General features: G+C 46.7%; 1 protein-coding gene across 5 annotated transcripts in view; it reads right to left on the bottom strand.

Moving 5' to 3' along the window:
• The window catches only part of LOC134541235 (tumor susceptibility gene 101 protein), a 100,235-nt gene extending 86,106 nt beyond the window's left edge, over positions 1-14,129 (bottom strand). The window contains exons 1-2 of one of the 5 annotated variants that reach the window (XM_063384505.1): positions 14,026-14,129; positions 1,147-1,216 (exon numbers count right to left, since the gene is read on the bottom strand). In XM_063384505.1, coding sequence (XP_063240575.1) covers positions 1,147-1,194 — 48 coding nt within the window. In that variant the 5' untranslated portion in view covers positions 1,195-1,216; positions 14,026-14,129. Of the gene's footprint in view, positions 1-1,146; positions 1,217-3,440; positions 3,525-11,328 lie in introns of those variants that run through there. The other 4 variants (XM_063384503.1, XM_063384504.1, XM_063384507.1 and 1 more) reach the window with 4 other exon arrangements.
• Positions 14,130-15,257: the final 1,128 nt, after the last annotated feature.

Genomic DNA, 15,257 nt, shown 5'->3' with positions numbered 1-15,257 from the left:
ACCGTCGCAGTGCGCACCTGCCTCAGATCGGGTTACTTAAAAGAGGCCGCACTGCGGAATAAAAGGACTCAGACATGTTTATCGGCGCATTTTGTGGGAACCCGATGCTTGTTGCATTTATCGGCGTTCTTTGAGCAGCCGCCGCGTCCTTCGACAGGACTCACGACGCGTTTATGGACATTTCGATGGCGAAGGTCGCGCGATATCTCGGAGACATGCCCGATTGTTCTGGACGGGAACCCAAGGGCTATATAAGGAGGTTGGGCTGACCTTCAAGTCAGTCTGAGTGGGGAGTTTCCGGGCGATAGTGCCGCGGGTGCAGCGGAGTCGCGAGTGAAGTTGCGAGGAGTCGAGCGGATCCTCGGCGAAGGGCAAGTGCGTCGGCGGCGGCGGAGTGCGGCGACGGAGTCCCGCGGCGAGAGTTGCGCCAGAGGTGCGGCTCAGCGAGGTGTGTGAAAACGAGTGACTGGCGAATAGACATTTCTTTAAGTGTAGTTAATTATTTGCCATCTTAGAAGATTAATTGTAAGTAACATAAGTAGTGGAAATAAATAAAACTGTGTGTGTGATAAAAATCTTTAATTGGGCTATCCTTTACGAACCCGCGGTAAATCGTAACAATATCTTCTCATTTCTAATTGTTTTTAACTTACTAGTTCCTTAGAATTCATTACCCTCCCTACTACCTTTTTTTTTTTTTGAGACTCCAAAGGAAATTTTTTTTGTTTTTGCAGTACAATCAAGCCACACGAGTACTCCAGATTTTAGGAAATTTTTTATCATGAAGCTACAAACTTTAAATATTTACCTTATGCAATAACTGTTTCAAACACTTATGATTGAGTCATTACAAAAATCTCAAGGCTGCATAAAATTTAAAACTAGTGTGTATTGTCTGCCACTGCTATTTTACTGTCTACACACAATACTGTAATAAAAATTTAGTACGAAATTTCACCGCACCACTTTCCCATGCTTTCTTTCATTAACATGTTGCTTAAAAACGAAAGGGCAAGCGTAAAAAAACAGTCCAGATCTTTTGTAAAATTATATTAAAAAGTACCTCAAATTGGGGGGAAAGCCTCAATATTAAAAAAAAAAAAAAGTGTTCCTTATTTAAATTTAATGGTTAAACAATTACCATACCTTGGCGACATACTGTTTAATCTTTCCTTCCTCAAATCTGTGAAGCATGTTAGTAGACGTAACTCGTACGCTGTAAAAAAACATTAAGTACAGTAATATCATAATTGACAGAAGGAAAATAACATAGCCCTACTGTTATTTACAGATACCAAAAATACATTAAGTATTAAGCCCGAAGGAAAATAACATAGCCCTTGTGTTATTTTTAGATACAAAAAAAACATTAAGTACAGTAATATCACAATTGCCCAAAGGAAAATAACATAACCCTACTGTTACTTCCAAAAAAACATTAAGTACAGTAATATCACAATTGCCCAAAGAACAATAACATAGACCTTATGTTATTTATAGATAAAATAATGTGTCTGCTGATACACAATGCTTTCCTTGAGACACCAAAAATGCTAGAGTTCTCCTGATAAAACTAGTTCTGTTGGCGTACAATAGGAGGCAATGTGATTGCTACTTTATTAAGTACATAAATTGGCACATGATTGTAGCATTACATGAAATATACCTCAAGGAAAAGTTTTAGAAATAACTTGCACTATCAAATTTACATATTCTTTATTGTTCTGATAAGTAACATGTCAGCTTGTATAATTATAAATTTTAAATGAGCAATCATAGGTAATTTTTGTACCTATTCTACAGGAAATTAACTTGTATTTCACTTGAATATGTACTTAGTAATTTAATGTAATACATTATAAATAACTCTATTTATTAAAAAAATTAATGTCAGCTTCCCATTTGTTACCGTCAGTTGGGGTGAAGTTGACCATTTTTATGAAATTTGTTTTGTTGGCCTGACACAATCCATGCAATGAAGATAAAAAATTATGTGGTTATGTTTTAAAATCTAGGAGAATTTCTCTCAAAAGAAGTGATTTTGGGACTGAAATTACAATTTTAGACAGAAATTTATAAACAAATAAAAACCAAGAACTATTTGTTATGATTAATAATGTTGCTAAAACTTTATTGCTGCCGGGTGTAATAAAAAATAATTGCAAATAAAATTGCTGTGTTTGCTGATTTGAGAGGTTAGAAGAGTAAGTAAATAATAAAAATTGCCAAATAAATAAAAATTTCTAAGGTAATCTAATTTTATTGAAACTGTGCAGTTTCTTTAGCATTTTGGGGTGAAGATGACCACATGGTCATGTTCACCCCAATGTCTAGTAATTTATGTTGAGAAGTGTCTAATTCAGAAAACAGTTTTGCCTCCTTATAAACTAAACAAACAAAGCCATTATGTTGCCGTCGTCCGGGGTCTCGGGCTCGAGTCCCGGTGTGGCTCCTAGTGGGAAAAGGCGGTTCTTGCTACGTATTGTCCGGGTGGGCGCCAGACTAGCTCGGTTCTAGTCGTGAGTTTGGGGGTCGTGGATGTATGTGCCCCTGCGTGGCCCACTAGGGCCGGCGGCGGTGTTGCGTGAGATGATTTTAAATAAGAGGCGTGGAGTTAAGGTGGTGGTGTCGTACCTTTTATTCATAGGAACGAGTCGTACACAATACAACACTCTACAGAGGTCCCCGGGGGGGGTTTTACTCGTTATTCCGTGGCGCCGTATGGTTTGTGTTCCGCGTTACGTGGCCTCGGACGCTGCTACGTCTCATACGTCTCACTGGTTACACGGGTAACGTAATTTCGTAACACAAAGGCGGGACACAAAATACACTGAATTAAGGGGGTGCGCACAAGTTACGTGGCACTCGTTACTCGGGTAACGTAAGTTAGCAATACAAAGTACGGGACACAAAAATACACTGAATTAAGGGGGCGCGCACAAATTACGTGGCACTCGTTACTCGGGTAACGTAAGTTAGCAATACAAAGTACGAGACACAAAAATACACTGAATTAAGGGGGCGCGCACAAGTTACGTGGCACTCGTTACTCGGGTAACGTAAGTTAGCAATACAAAATACGGGATACAAAAATACACTGAATTAAGGGGGTGGACGATTGGAGACGGCCAATCCCGTATGCAAATGTCTCGGCGCGGGTGTTGTGCCCACTGTGGTGAAACACGCACCGCAATTAAGTTTGTCCAAGTTCCCTTGCGGGTTTGTGGTCAGCGCCGTGCGCGTGACCTTAAATAAAGTTCTGTAAGTTGCGGGAGGCGGCCCGTGCCGTATACTGAAGAGCAGCCCCGCTGACCAAGTGTGGTGCGGGGTGTCTTTAAATTGATGCGGCCGGATTAGGTCCTGGACCGAAAAAAGGGACCGGGTACTCACGGAGAGGTTAAGTAATAAAAGGGGTTCTGTTAATTAGTGACTATATTTACCGGACGTTACTTTCGATGTAGACAAAGGATGTTGCCTCTCCGTGGGACGTAGGTCCGCCCCGGTCCGTGAGCTGCGCTGAACTGCCGAACTGGCATGGCGTCCGAGGGAGGCTCGGCCTCTCTCGCGCCAGGCGTGACCTCATTACGCTAGACTCCAAACGGGTGTGTCTGGAAGAGATTTTATTGTCGCTAAAATCCTCATTTAATGTTTCAGGAGGAATGGGTACGGTTCTTCTCTTGTCTACTCAGGTTTCCGCGGCTTTGTCTTTAATTGCTGTTCGGGTCGCCTGACTCGGGTGGGCCATGGCCAGGGGTGTGTTCCGTTAGCGGGAGCGTATACTGGCGGGTGCAGGTCGGGCTCTGGGGTGGTCGTCGGCCAGACGACGTCAAACGCCCCCCCCCTGTGAAGCCCGACCTTGCGCCGCTTATGGTCCCGCTAACATGGGGCCACCCCTAGCTCCGGCCACTCCATCCCGGCGTGGTTCGCGGCTCAGCAGCTGGTTGGCTCCGCGTACTGGACCTGGTGATCAAGGCCGACTGGGCCAACGTGCGCGCCGCCCCGGTTGCCGTCGTGGCAGGCGTGCCGGGGGCGGCGTCGTGGCGCCTGGGCGGGGTCAGCGGCTGATAGGGTCAGCGCACTGGACCTGGTGAACGTGGCCGACTGGGCCAGCGTGCGCGCCGCCCCGGTTGCCGTCGTGGCAGGCGTGCCGGGGGCGGCGTCGTGGCGCCTGGGTGGGGTCAGCGGCTGATAGGGTCAGCGCACTTGACCTGGTGAACGTGGCCGACTGGGCCAACGTGCGCGCCGCCCCGGTTGCCGTCGTGGCAGGCGTGCCGGGGGCGGCGTCGTGGCGCCTGGGTGGGGTCAGCGGCTGATAGGGTCAGCGCACTGGACCTGGTGAACGTGGCCGACTGGGCCAACGTGCGCGCCGCCCCGGTTGCCGTCGTGGCAGGCGTGCCGGGGGCGGCGTCGTGGCGCCTGGGTGGGGTCAGCGGCTGATAGGGTCAGCGCACTGGACCTGGTGAACGTGGCCGACTGGGCCAACGTGCGCGCCGCCCCGGTTGCCGTCGTGGCAGGCGTGCCGGGGGCGGCGTCGTGGCGCCTCCTAGCTCCGGCAACAGCTCCACCCGGGTAGTGCTCGCGGTGGCCGCAGTTGGTAGGGCCCGAGCACCTGTCCCGGGTCGTCCCACGCCAAACATCCGGGGGTCGACTCGTCGAGGTGGCCTGTTGACGTTGGCCCTCAGCGTCTGGTACGGCGTGGATGGGTACAGCCTCCTCTCCCGTTCCGGTGTGCCGGGCGGGTTTGGAGTAGAGGCCTCCTCGTCCCCGTCGTCCAGTTCCATCATCATGAGGGTGGTGTCGGCGTGGTCGTTGTGCGGTTGTGCCCTAAGCACCTCCCCGGACTCGTTCTCGGGGGGTGACAGTGGTTCCGAGTGTGGCTGCGGTGTCTCGCAGCGTGCAGCGGTGCGGTGGTGGCCAGGGTGCCGGCCGGCAGGGGCGGCGGCGACCAAGGTCAGGTGGCTCTCGGTAGGCGGGCTGCAAGCGCGGGCGGCGCTCGGCACGGCCCGGCTCAGCCTTGCCGACATGCGGGCGTTTCGCGGCCCGTCGTGCCAGACGGATGACAGGTGTCATCGGCCGAGTGGCGGTCACGTGCGGTGGGGGGGCGGTCGGGCGTCCAGGTGCCGTGGCGTCGACCTGCATTGCGTCAGGCAGATGCAGGGAGCTCAGGCGACCCGGTAGCCGCGGTGACGTCACGGTGTGGCGTCGTGGCGCCTCTTGAGGGCGGAGCGCGCGTCGCCTCGGCAGCTGCTGTGGCAGGCCGGCCGAGGGGCGGCGTCGTGGCGCCTCTTGAGGGCAGAGTGCGCGTCGCCTCGGTGGCTGCTGTGGCAGACTGTCCGAGGGGCGGTGTCCTGGCGCCTCTTGAGGGCAGAGTGCGCGTCGCCTCGGTGGCTGCTGTGGCAGGCTGTCCGAGGGGCGGCGTCGTGGCGCCTCTTGAGGGCAGTGTGCGCGTCGCCTCGGCAGCTGCTGTGGCAGGCGGTCCGAGGGGCGGCGTCGTGGCGCCTCTTGAGGGCAGAGTGCGCGTCGCCTCGGCAGCTGCTGTGGCAGGCCGGCCGAGGGGCGGCGTCGTGGCGCCTCCTGAGGGCAGAGTGCGCGTCGCCTCGGCAGCTGCTGTGGCAGGCCGGCCGAGGGGCAGCGTCGTGGCGCCTCTTGAGGGCAGATTGCGCGTCGCCTCGGTGGCTGCTGTGGCAGGCTGGCCGAGGGGCGGCGTCGTGGCGCCTTTTGAGGACAGTGTGCGCGTCGCCTCGGTGGCTGCTGTGGCAGGCTGGCCGAGGGGCGGCGTCGTGGCGCCTTTTGAGGGCAGTGTGCGCGTCGCCTCGGCAGCTGCTGTGGCAGGCTGTCCGAGGGGCGGCGTCGTGGCGCCTCTTGAGGGCAGATTGCGCGTCGCCTCGGTGGCTGCTGTGGCAGGCCGGCCGAGGGGCGGCGTCGTGGCGCCTCTAGCGTTTTTGATGTTTCAGGCGGTGCCGAAGACGGCGTCGACGTCGATGTCGTGCGCGTCTGTCTCGTTTTGGTGGGCTCCATCCCCTGTGCCTCGAAGCCAGGCGGGCACCGCGGGGCGAGTCCCGGTGGCGGGGCCTCGCACAGGCGTCTCGGCGTCGTGGCCCTGGGCATTCCGTTTTCCAGCGTCCCTTTTGAGACCGCGCGCTCATGTGGCAGTGACGACGGCTGCATGTAATTGAAGCTAGGCGGTGGCGACGGTGTGGCGCGACGTGTCGGTGCCGAGTCTGGTGGCGTCCCGGATGAGGCGTGTGTCGTAGACGACGCGGGTTGCGTCGGAACGGTCCTTCGCGGCACTGTGACAGTGGTCAGGTGCGGTGGCGAGGCCATCCCGGCGTCGTGAGGTGTCTCCGACACGCTGCGGATTCGGGTCGTCGTGGCAGACTGCGGTGGGACGGTCGGCGTCGTGCGTCGTTCGGTCGGCTTTGGCGGGTCAAGCGTCGTCGCAGTCATGTTGAGTGGCGTCAGGTCTGCGAGGGGTGTTGAGGCTGGTGGCGTTGGGCCCGGAGGCGGAGGGAGCAGGATTGGCGGCGAGAGGGTGACGAGCGTCGGCGTCGGGACGGAAGGCGTCCTTGGTGAGGCGTAGTGCGTCGGCGTGAGTGGCGTCAGGTTGATGTAGCGTGGTCTCGCTGGTGACGGTGTTTCCGGACTTGGGTCGGGAGGCGTCAGGTCTACGAGGGATGCCGAGGTTGGTGGCTCCGGGACAGGAGGCGACGGGAGCGGGATTGTTGGCGGCATGATGAAGGTCGTCGGCGTCGGGACGGTTGTACGTGACGGTGCGGATGTCGTCGGGGCGTGAGTTCGTGATACGTCTTGCGTCTGCGTGAGTGTCGGCGTCGGGACGGTTGTACGTGACGGTGCGGATGTCGTCGGGGCGTGAGTTCGTGATACGTCTTGCGTCTGCGTGAGTGGCGTCTCGATGTCGTGAATTGTCGCGGCGTATCGTAGGGGAGGAATTAGTAGCGCTGCTCCCGAATACTGCACTTGGGTGGCTCGTCCTGCGGTACATCGCGCGCACGTGAACGTGAAGGACTCGCGCCTCAAAGTACCTTCACGCTCGTTGGTGCAGTCACGATGCCATAGGTCGGTACACTCGTCGCAGTGGTAGCCCATGCTACTTCCTCCAGGACACGACCGGCTTCCACACATCGTCATCCCGTATGTGCGATACTCTTGACAATAGCCACACTCGTACCCCGCGGCGATCCTGCCGTTTAAGTACCATCTCGGGTAGAGGTGGTAACACCCACTGCATTCGTCTGCATCCATCTCTTGTTATCGTGCGTGTTCAGCTGTGTCGAGTCGTGTTTTTCACTCGTGGCTCTGTGCGCGCTGTGCAAGTCTGCGCGCGGGGTCGCGCTCGCCGGCTAGGCAGGTGCCCGGACAGCCGCACAAAACAGAGGCCGAGAATGGCCGCGGCATGGGCGGGGGTGCGGATGGGCGTGTGAGGCGATGGCCGAGAGCGCCCGGACAGCCGCACAAAGAGGAGGCGAAAACGGTCCGCGCGGGGTGGGGGTGGTGACGTCGCTCCGTTGCTCGCCTCGCCGTGATGACGTGTGGAGGTGGGGGTGGTTGGAGTGTCCTTTGTCCGCTCGCCTCGTCGCGCCGGTCTGTCTGGCCTTCGACCCTTCCTGTGTCCAAAATGGCCGTTTCGTGTCTCCGCTGTCGCCTGTTGGTGAATTTATCTCGAAAATGTCCAGGAGGTGGAGAAAAAAAAATTTTCACGTTATTTTCTGCCCCACGCAGCGGGCGCCAAATGCCGTCGTCCGGGGTCTCGGGCTCGAGTCCCGGTGTGGCTCCTAGTGGGAAAAGGCGGTTCTTGCTACGTATTGTCCGGGTGGGCGCCAGACTAGCTCGGTTCTAGTCGTGAGTTTGGGGGTCGTGGATGTATGTGCCCCTGCGTGGCCCACTAGGGCCGGCGGCGGTGTTGCGTGAGATGATTTTAAATAAGAGGCGTGGAGTTAAGGTGGTGGTGTCGTACCTTTTATTCATAGGAACGAGTCGTACACAATACAACACTCTACAGAGGTCCCCGGGGGGGGTTTTACTCGTTATTCCGTGGCGCCGTATGGTTTGTGTTCCGCGTTACGTGGCCTCGGACGCTGCTACGTCTCATACGTCTCACTGGTTACACGGGTAACGTAATTTCGTAACACAAAGGCGGGACACAAAATACACTGAATTAAGGGGGTGCGCACAAGTTACGTGGCACTCGTTACTCGGGTAACGTAAGTTAGCAATACAAAGTACGGGACACAAAAATACACTGAATTAAGGGGGCGCGCACAAATTACGTGGCACTCGTTACTCGGGTAACGTAAGTTAGCAATACAAAGTACGAGACACAAAAATACACTGAATTAAGGGGGCGCGCACAAGTTACGTGGCACTCGTTACTCGGGTAACGTAAGTTAGCAATACAAAATACGGGATACAAAAATACACTGAATTAAGGGGGTGGACGATTGGAGACGGCCAATCCCGTATGCAAATGTCTCGGCGCGGGTGTTGTGCCCACTGTGGTGAAACACGCACCGCAATTAAGTTTGTCCAAGTTCCCTTGCGGGTTTGTGGTCAGCGCCGTGCGCGTGACCTTAAATAAAGTTCTGTAAGTTGCGGGAGGCGGCCCGTGCCGTATACTGAAGAGCAGCCCCGCTGACCAAGTGTGGTGCGGGGTGTCTTTAAATTGATGCGGCCGGATTAGGTCCTGGACCGAAAAAAGGGACCGGGTACTCACGGAGAGGTTAAGTAATAAAAGGGGTTCTGTTAATTAGTGACTATATTTACCGGACGTTACTTTCGATGTAGACAAAGGATGTTGCCTCTCCGTGGGACGTAGGTCCGCCCCGGTCCGTGAGCTGCGCTGAACTGCCGAACTGGCATGGCGTCCGAGGGAGGCTCGGCCTCTCTCGCGCCAGGCGTGACCTCATTACGCTAGACTCCAAACGGGTGTGTCTGGAAGAGATTTTATTGTCGCTAAAATCCTCATTTAATGTTTCAGGAGGAATGGGTACGGTTCTTCTCTTGTCTACTCAGGTTTCCGCGGCTTTGTCTTTAATTGCTGTTCGGGTCGCCTGACTCGGGTGGGCCATGGCCAGGGGTGTGTTCCGTTAGCGGGAGCGTATACTGGCGGGTGCAGGTCGGGCTCTGGGGTGGTCGTCGGCCAGACGACGTCAATGTGTTCCAAGAAAAAGTGATAGCAGAATGAACTAGAATGGAAATGCAGTTCAATGTTTACTAACATATAGTTTCAATTGTTATTTCCAGTAGTTGTTGTTTGTTGTTGTTGTGGTTGTTTGGTCTATTTTTTCTATTATTGTAAGGTTTACTTCACATATCAGTTAAATGTTTTATTATACTAATAAATATATATTCTTTGGTTATTGGCTGTTTTCATAACTTGTAGGTTCCTCTATTTTAGGAAATAACCATCAGTCATATTCTGGAATAGCCTAAATGATAATGTTTGTAAAATATCAATTCAATTATTTTCCAGTTTTGCGCACAAGTAGTTTAAGTGAAGTCACCTTAACTATTGACAGGAAGGTAAATAAATCTGTCCACTTGAGTTTTCATTATTGGCAGTCTAAATAAATAACACTTTATTTTGTTCTAAATTGTTTATATATTTTTTATTACAGAGTAAAAATTCAAAATAAGATTTTTTTTTCTCAAAATAATTTTTTTGGTGTTTCTCTTACAAATAATGTAGTCAACTTAACCCTAACACTAGCAAGGTGAATATTACAATGAAAATAAACTTAATGGTCACATTCACCCCACTAGGGGTGAACATGACCAATTACATAAAAAAATTAAAAACATCATTAAAATATTAGTAATTTTTTCTTTCAATGACAGCATTTCAGAAAACAAGTATAGATCTATACACATACATAGTTAGATAAATAAACATATTAACATTTGTTAGCAAAAATTCATTATGAAGATGAAATCTGGTCACCTTCACCCCAACTGACGGTATGAGCCTGCACACATGTAGCATGCACTTAATTGATTTACGTCATTCGTAACTGCCAAGAGAAGGAGAGAGCAGGTTAACAGCGAACCAGGGAGTCGACAGAATTAAAACAAATAATTCTACCAGGCAGCTTAGTGAATCGGACACAAAATGGTCGGAACTTTGACCTGGCTCACTGTACCAAGAAGATCTTAAATCACCTTCTTTCGAAACACCACGACCTTAAACAATCATCACCTTAGAAAACAAGGAACACCAAAGCAGAAATATTAAGTAGTATAAACTATTAGGGTGTTTGATAACAATCAAACATGTTAATGGGGGCTAGGATTATTTTAGGTTTGGCAACAAAAGGAGAAAGATGTAACCTATGTTTAATAAAATACTGATCTCTATATATTGAACCACAGGAAGAAATATAAAGACATAAAAAAGGATGTATTGCATTCATTAAATGCTAGGCAAAGATAAAATTAGGTATTTAAATGGCAGTTTCTTCAATCTCTTCAAAAAACTAATAGACGTGTAATTGCTTTTTATTACTTTCGGATGATCACATTCAACTTTCATTACCTACTGCCTCCAACTGTTATTCCTATAAATACAGACATACCATCTGGCAACGAATGGAAAAAAAAAATATGTGCTGGGGAATTTCAAAAGGCAAATATTTCATTTTATACACCATTTTAAGTGTAATTTTCTACTTTTTTTTTGCCTTTAGCTGGCAGAAATTAAACTAAATGTTTTAATTATTGTGTGAAAAAATTAACTAGTCATTTTTATTTAAATTTAAAATTTTCTTTTTTAATAAACCACAATAATGAATATTCTTTGAACACAAGCTCTGAACACCAAACAGTTATGTCGGGATGATTGTACAAGCTCACAATGTTCTCGATAACCTGATATATAATCGACACACCATTTGACGAAATGCTAGCTACACTTTACGACAACATGACACTGTCGGTTACTGTGTGTAAGACTCCCATTAAAAATACATTCATTTTCACGTCGTCTGATATTGCTCACGTATCCCATTTAATACTGGTGCAAATGTCTGTGTGAAGGCTTTAACTTACAGTAAATGTTTACTTCTCACAGAATATAACATTCAAATCTTTTAAGGCCCGTTCCACAATGAGACGGAAATTTAATGATAGAAACGGATCACAGAATCGCAAGATATTGACATGCTTACACAGTGCTGAGCATTGCTGAAATAATCTGTATGGGTCCACTGCATGTAGATACTCCATTCTACGAGATTCTTCTTTGTTTACGTAATCCATCCCTGCTTCCGTCTTATTGTAGAACGGACCTAACAAGGGTTTGATCAAGCTCCGTACCTCTCCCTCAGTTACCTTCAAATTGTATTTTACTTGGTCACAGGGTCTTACGGAAATGTAAAAACTGAAACAGATTGCAGACCCGCAAGATATTTACGTTTCACTATCCTTCTGCCACTTATACATTGCACGGAAACATAAAAAATTAAAACCAAGGAGATTGGATTTCACTTTTACAAAAAAAATTAAATAGAAAAAAAAATTCTATGAAAATAAACCAGACACCGCAAAGTAATGATGAAAAAATAGATATTCTTGTATATGAAACAATTTTTAACGTATTTAAAGACGTAAACAAACATGGGTGCAAACACTGCTAAATACTCTGCTTCTATTGGTTGCACAGAATAATGATAAGGCCCTGCCACAACCAACACTAACATTTCACTGAAAAAACACACTATTATACATTACAGTTAAACTTCACTGTAACTCGATCTAACTGGCTACAATTGAACATTGCAATAAGCCCGGCATTAGTATTAAGTAGTTTGCACTAGGTTTAACTCTTGCTTAATACTACCTTACTGCGAAAACAGTAATACACTTTGGCCAATCACATGCTCTCAAACATCCTATCATTTGAGAACTTTAGTAATATGAAAATGTATTTCTTGACTAGATTATACTGCATATTATTTTATCTTAATTATAATGTTTGCACGATGAAGTTCAGCATGGAGCGATCACGGGTGGAAGCTACGTGGGAATGGAGGCAGATGGAAGATGAGAAGAGGAAGAAAGTGAAATGGGCTGGAGCAAGGAACGCTGGGGTGAGAGATGCAAGGGATCTGATGACTAAAGGATAAATTGGGGTGGGATGAGAATAGGGGCCATCAGCTGAAAGTTCAATTGTGAGTGTAAATCAAATCATTAAACATTACAGCCCAATGTTCAAAGGAGAAAAATAAATATTTGTGCATATAATTTTACGGTAAATATGTAGTTTAGCGGTATTTGCGAAAAAAAATGTTAAAAATCTGAAAATACTTTTATTGTATGCTCTTCAACTTCCTCTTTTCATTAAAAGCAGCGGAGGTAAGGAATTCCAAATACTTTAGGAGATATCGCCATTCTTATTTTGCTATAACCTGACCTGTGTAATCATTCGACCGTAGCCATTTTTTTTATTGCCATGTGTTTGTTAATGCCTAATTAATGAAAATGGTCGATTAGGTCAGGTCAGTTACATTATAAATACTTTGAAACTAAGCATACATTAAAAATAATATTAATTAATTTCAATGGTTCTTGAGTTTTAACGTATTTATAATGTAACTGACCTGACCTAACAAACCGGGACAAAGGATGAACAGTAACAACTTGCGTAAAATTTTTTTGTTACTTATTACTTGCAAAACAATATCCAAATAACAAATAAGACTTTAAAATTAGAAACGTTAAAAACTCACCTAAGTTGGAGGCGGTAATTAAACACCGTTTTAAACAATAAATGAACTAAATAATCACGTATTGGTTCATTTGAATTCTGGCCTATCACGAACAATCACGTGATATCATCATACAATAAAAAAATTGATATTCGTAAACAAGAAACAATGGTCAACGCCACATGAATGCGCAGGTATTGTGATGAAATTTAAAAATTCAATATCTCCTAAAATATTTGGAATTTCTTATCTCCGCCGCTTTAAATGAAAAGAGGAAGTTGAAGAGCATATAATAAAGGTATTTTCGGATTTTAAACATTTTTTTTTGCAAATACCGCTCAACTACATATTTACCAATTTCACAATTCCTTTTTTTTCTGTTAGAAAATTTCTTTCCTTTACCAACTAGAGAAGCATTAATTTTTCAAAGGCGAATACAACAACAAAAAAGAATAAGGTTAAATTAATGATGGTTGTAGCCTGGCCGCTGTGCTAGATTTGTGTTGAGTAAGTGCTTATCGCTGCAACCATCCAGGTATTCATACTATGTTGACTGTGCCCGGGGCTTAAACAGAACAGCTGAGAATTGCCGGGTAATCCGTTCAGGTCCGCATCTGCTTGCGTGTCGTTGTAGACACTCCGTTCCAAGAGATCCGTCGCTTAGGCCCGTTCTACAATAGCCTATCATGGAGACTATCTCCCAGAACATTTCACAATCACATCTACTGCTTCCACAATGCAAGGAAACGTTAACAAATAAAACCAACAATGTTGTACTTTTAAGTAACCAAACAATAATTTCATTTATAAAATATTATGCTTCCAGATCATAGAAGGGGCAGAATTAACATAAAAAGACAAAATAATACAACCCTCGATATTCTGGTATGTAATTTCAATTTTTAACGCATTTCGAACAAACAAATAAGGCTACCACGGCAGCCAGAACTTGGGTGCTATTGGTCGCACGGAGCAACGTAAACGTAAGAGTTAAGCCTCGCGTAATATTGCAGACACTGTAGCGTGCAATCAGTCACTGTTTACGTGATTCATAGTAGAACGAGCCTTACGTTTTCCATCCTCGTATCACTGTAGAACGGGCCTTGCGTGATCCGTATCCTGTTGTGTCATTGGTTAATAGGTCTTAAATAATAATTACAACTGTACCTTAAAAGAATTATAAAATATGAAGAACTCGCTTGACAAATTAGTCAGGATTATATGCGATGTAACGTACTTAGAAGGAATGGCAATTATCAAACAACAACGTAAATAACAAAATAAAATTGAAGTCACCAAAATTCACCTTCAAAAACACTTCTAAATGGTGATAATTCAACAAAATATATATACCAACAGGAATAATGACACCTCTTCGGACAGAAAAAAATATAATCAACCTTCCACAGACAAATAGAAATAGAAACATCCCCGAACATGATAAATATGACATGACAAGCATACGTAATACTCTATGGATTTTGTATCATCTAAAGATTAAGTTACTCTATTTCTAAATAAAAATTATACAAAAAACCATAATTAAATAAATTGATGTCGTGCCTCCTATTGTTACCAAGCCCGGTCCCCAAACTGCTAATATCTGTCACTGCTGGCGGCATGCACCTTACCATTTGCACAGCGCCTTTGGACGACATTAGGAAGTAACCAGTGAACCCTCCGAACCAATAAATAATTTATATATTATTTTGATCTGGTTAATAACCCCAAAAATTAAAGTGCACTGTAATAATAATAATGCAGAGGTGTCCACCCCCCCCCCCCCCCCCCGTGTGCCTAATGATGCGCCCCCCCCCCCCCCTCGAAATTTTTTATGCCATTTTTTCAATTATTTACTCAATTATTTTATAATATTATACTTTTTAGTATGATATTTTATCACATTTTGCATTAATTAAAACTGATTTTCTAATAATAATTTTGGTCATATCAGGTAATATTTCCATCCTGAACCGACAGATGCCAAACTGCTTTTGTTGAGGAAAGTGCGGGGTTGACAATTTGATTTACAAGATCCCTTTAAATTATCAAAGCACCAGAAACGTATTTTCACATTAGAAGCTATAATTATGTAAATAATATATACATTTTTCTCGTCTTTAAACCACCCCCCCCCCCCCCCTGAAATTTTAATGACGCAGTCTGCATCGTTACCCCCCACCCCCCTTGTGGGCACCCCTGAATAATGTGTGTGGATCCTTCAGGGAGTAAAACAACACTTTATATGTGGGTACCATCTTCAGCACTATTTGATGGGGAAATATTAAGTGTGTAATATTGAATGGAATAGTCCAAGCAAATGACCTACCATTTTCTTTTTGACTCATGCAGCCAATAATTATGCATAACAAATAATGATGTAAATAATTAAACCTTTTAAAATAATGTAGAACGCCATCGTATTTTCAAGAAATGTTGTAAGATTCTTAGTCTGTAAGTATACATAAGAACAGTTAAGTTTTGTTTGCATGGAATCGCGGCCCCTTCGCCGTCTCGGGCAGTTAACATCGGAGAGCC

Source organism: Bacillus rossius, chromosome 18 (assembly GCF_032445375.1).
Source record: "Bacillus rossius redtenbacheri isolate Brsri chromosome 18, Brsri_v3, whole genome shotgun sequence".
Taxonomy (NCBI): domain Eukaryota; kingdom Metazoa; phylum Arthropoda; class Insecta; order Phasmatodea; family Bacillidae; genus Bacillus; species Bacillus rossius.
The sequence above is the reverse complement of the archived record's forward strand: the minus strand, read 5'-3'. Positions and strand labels throughout refer to the sequence as shown.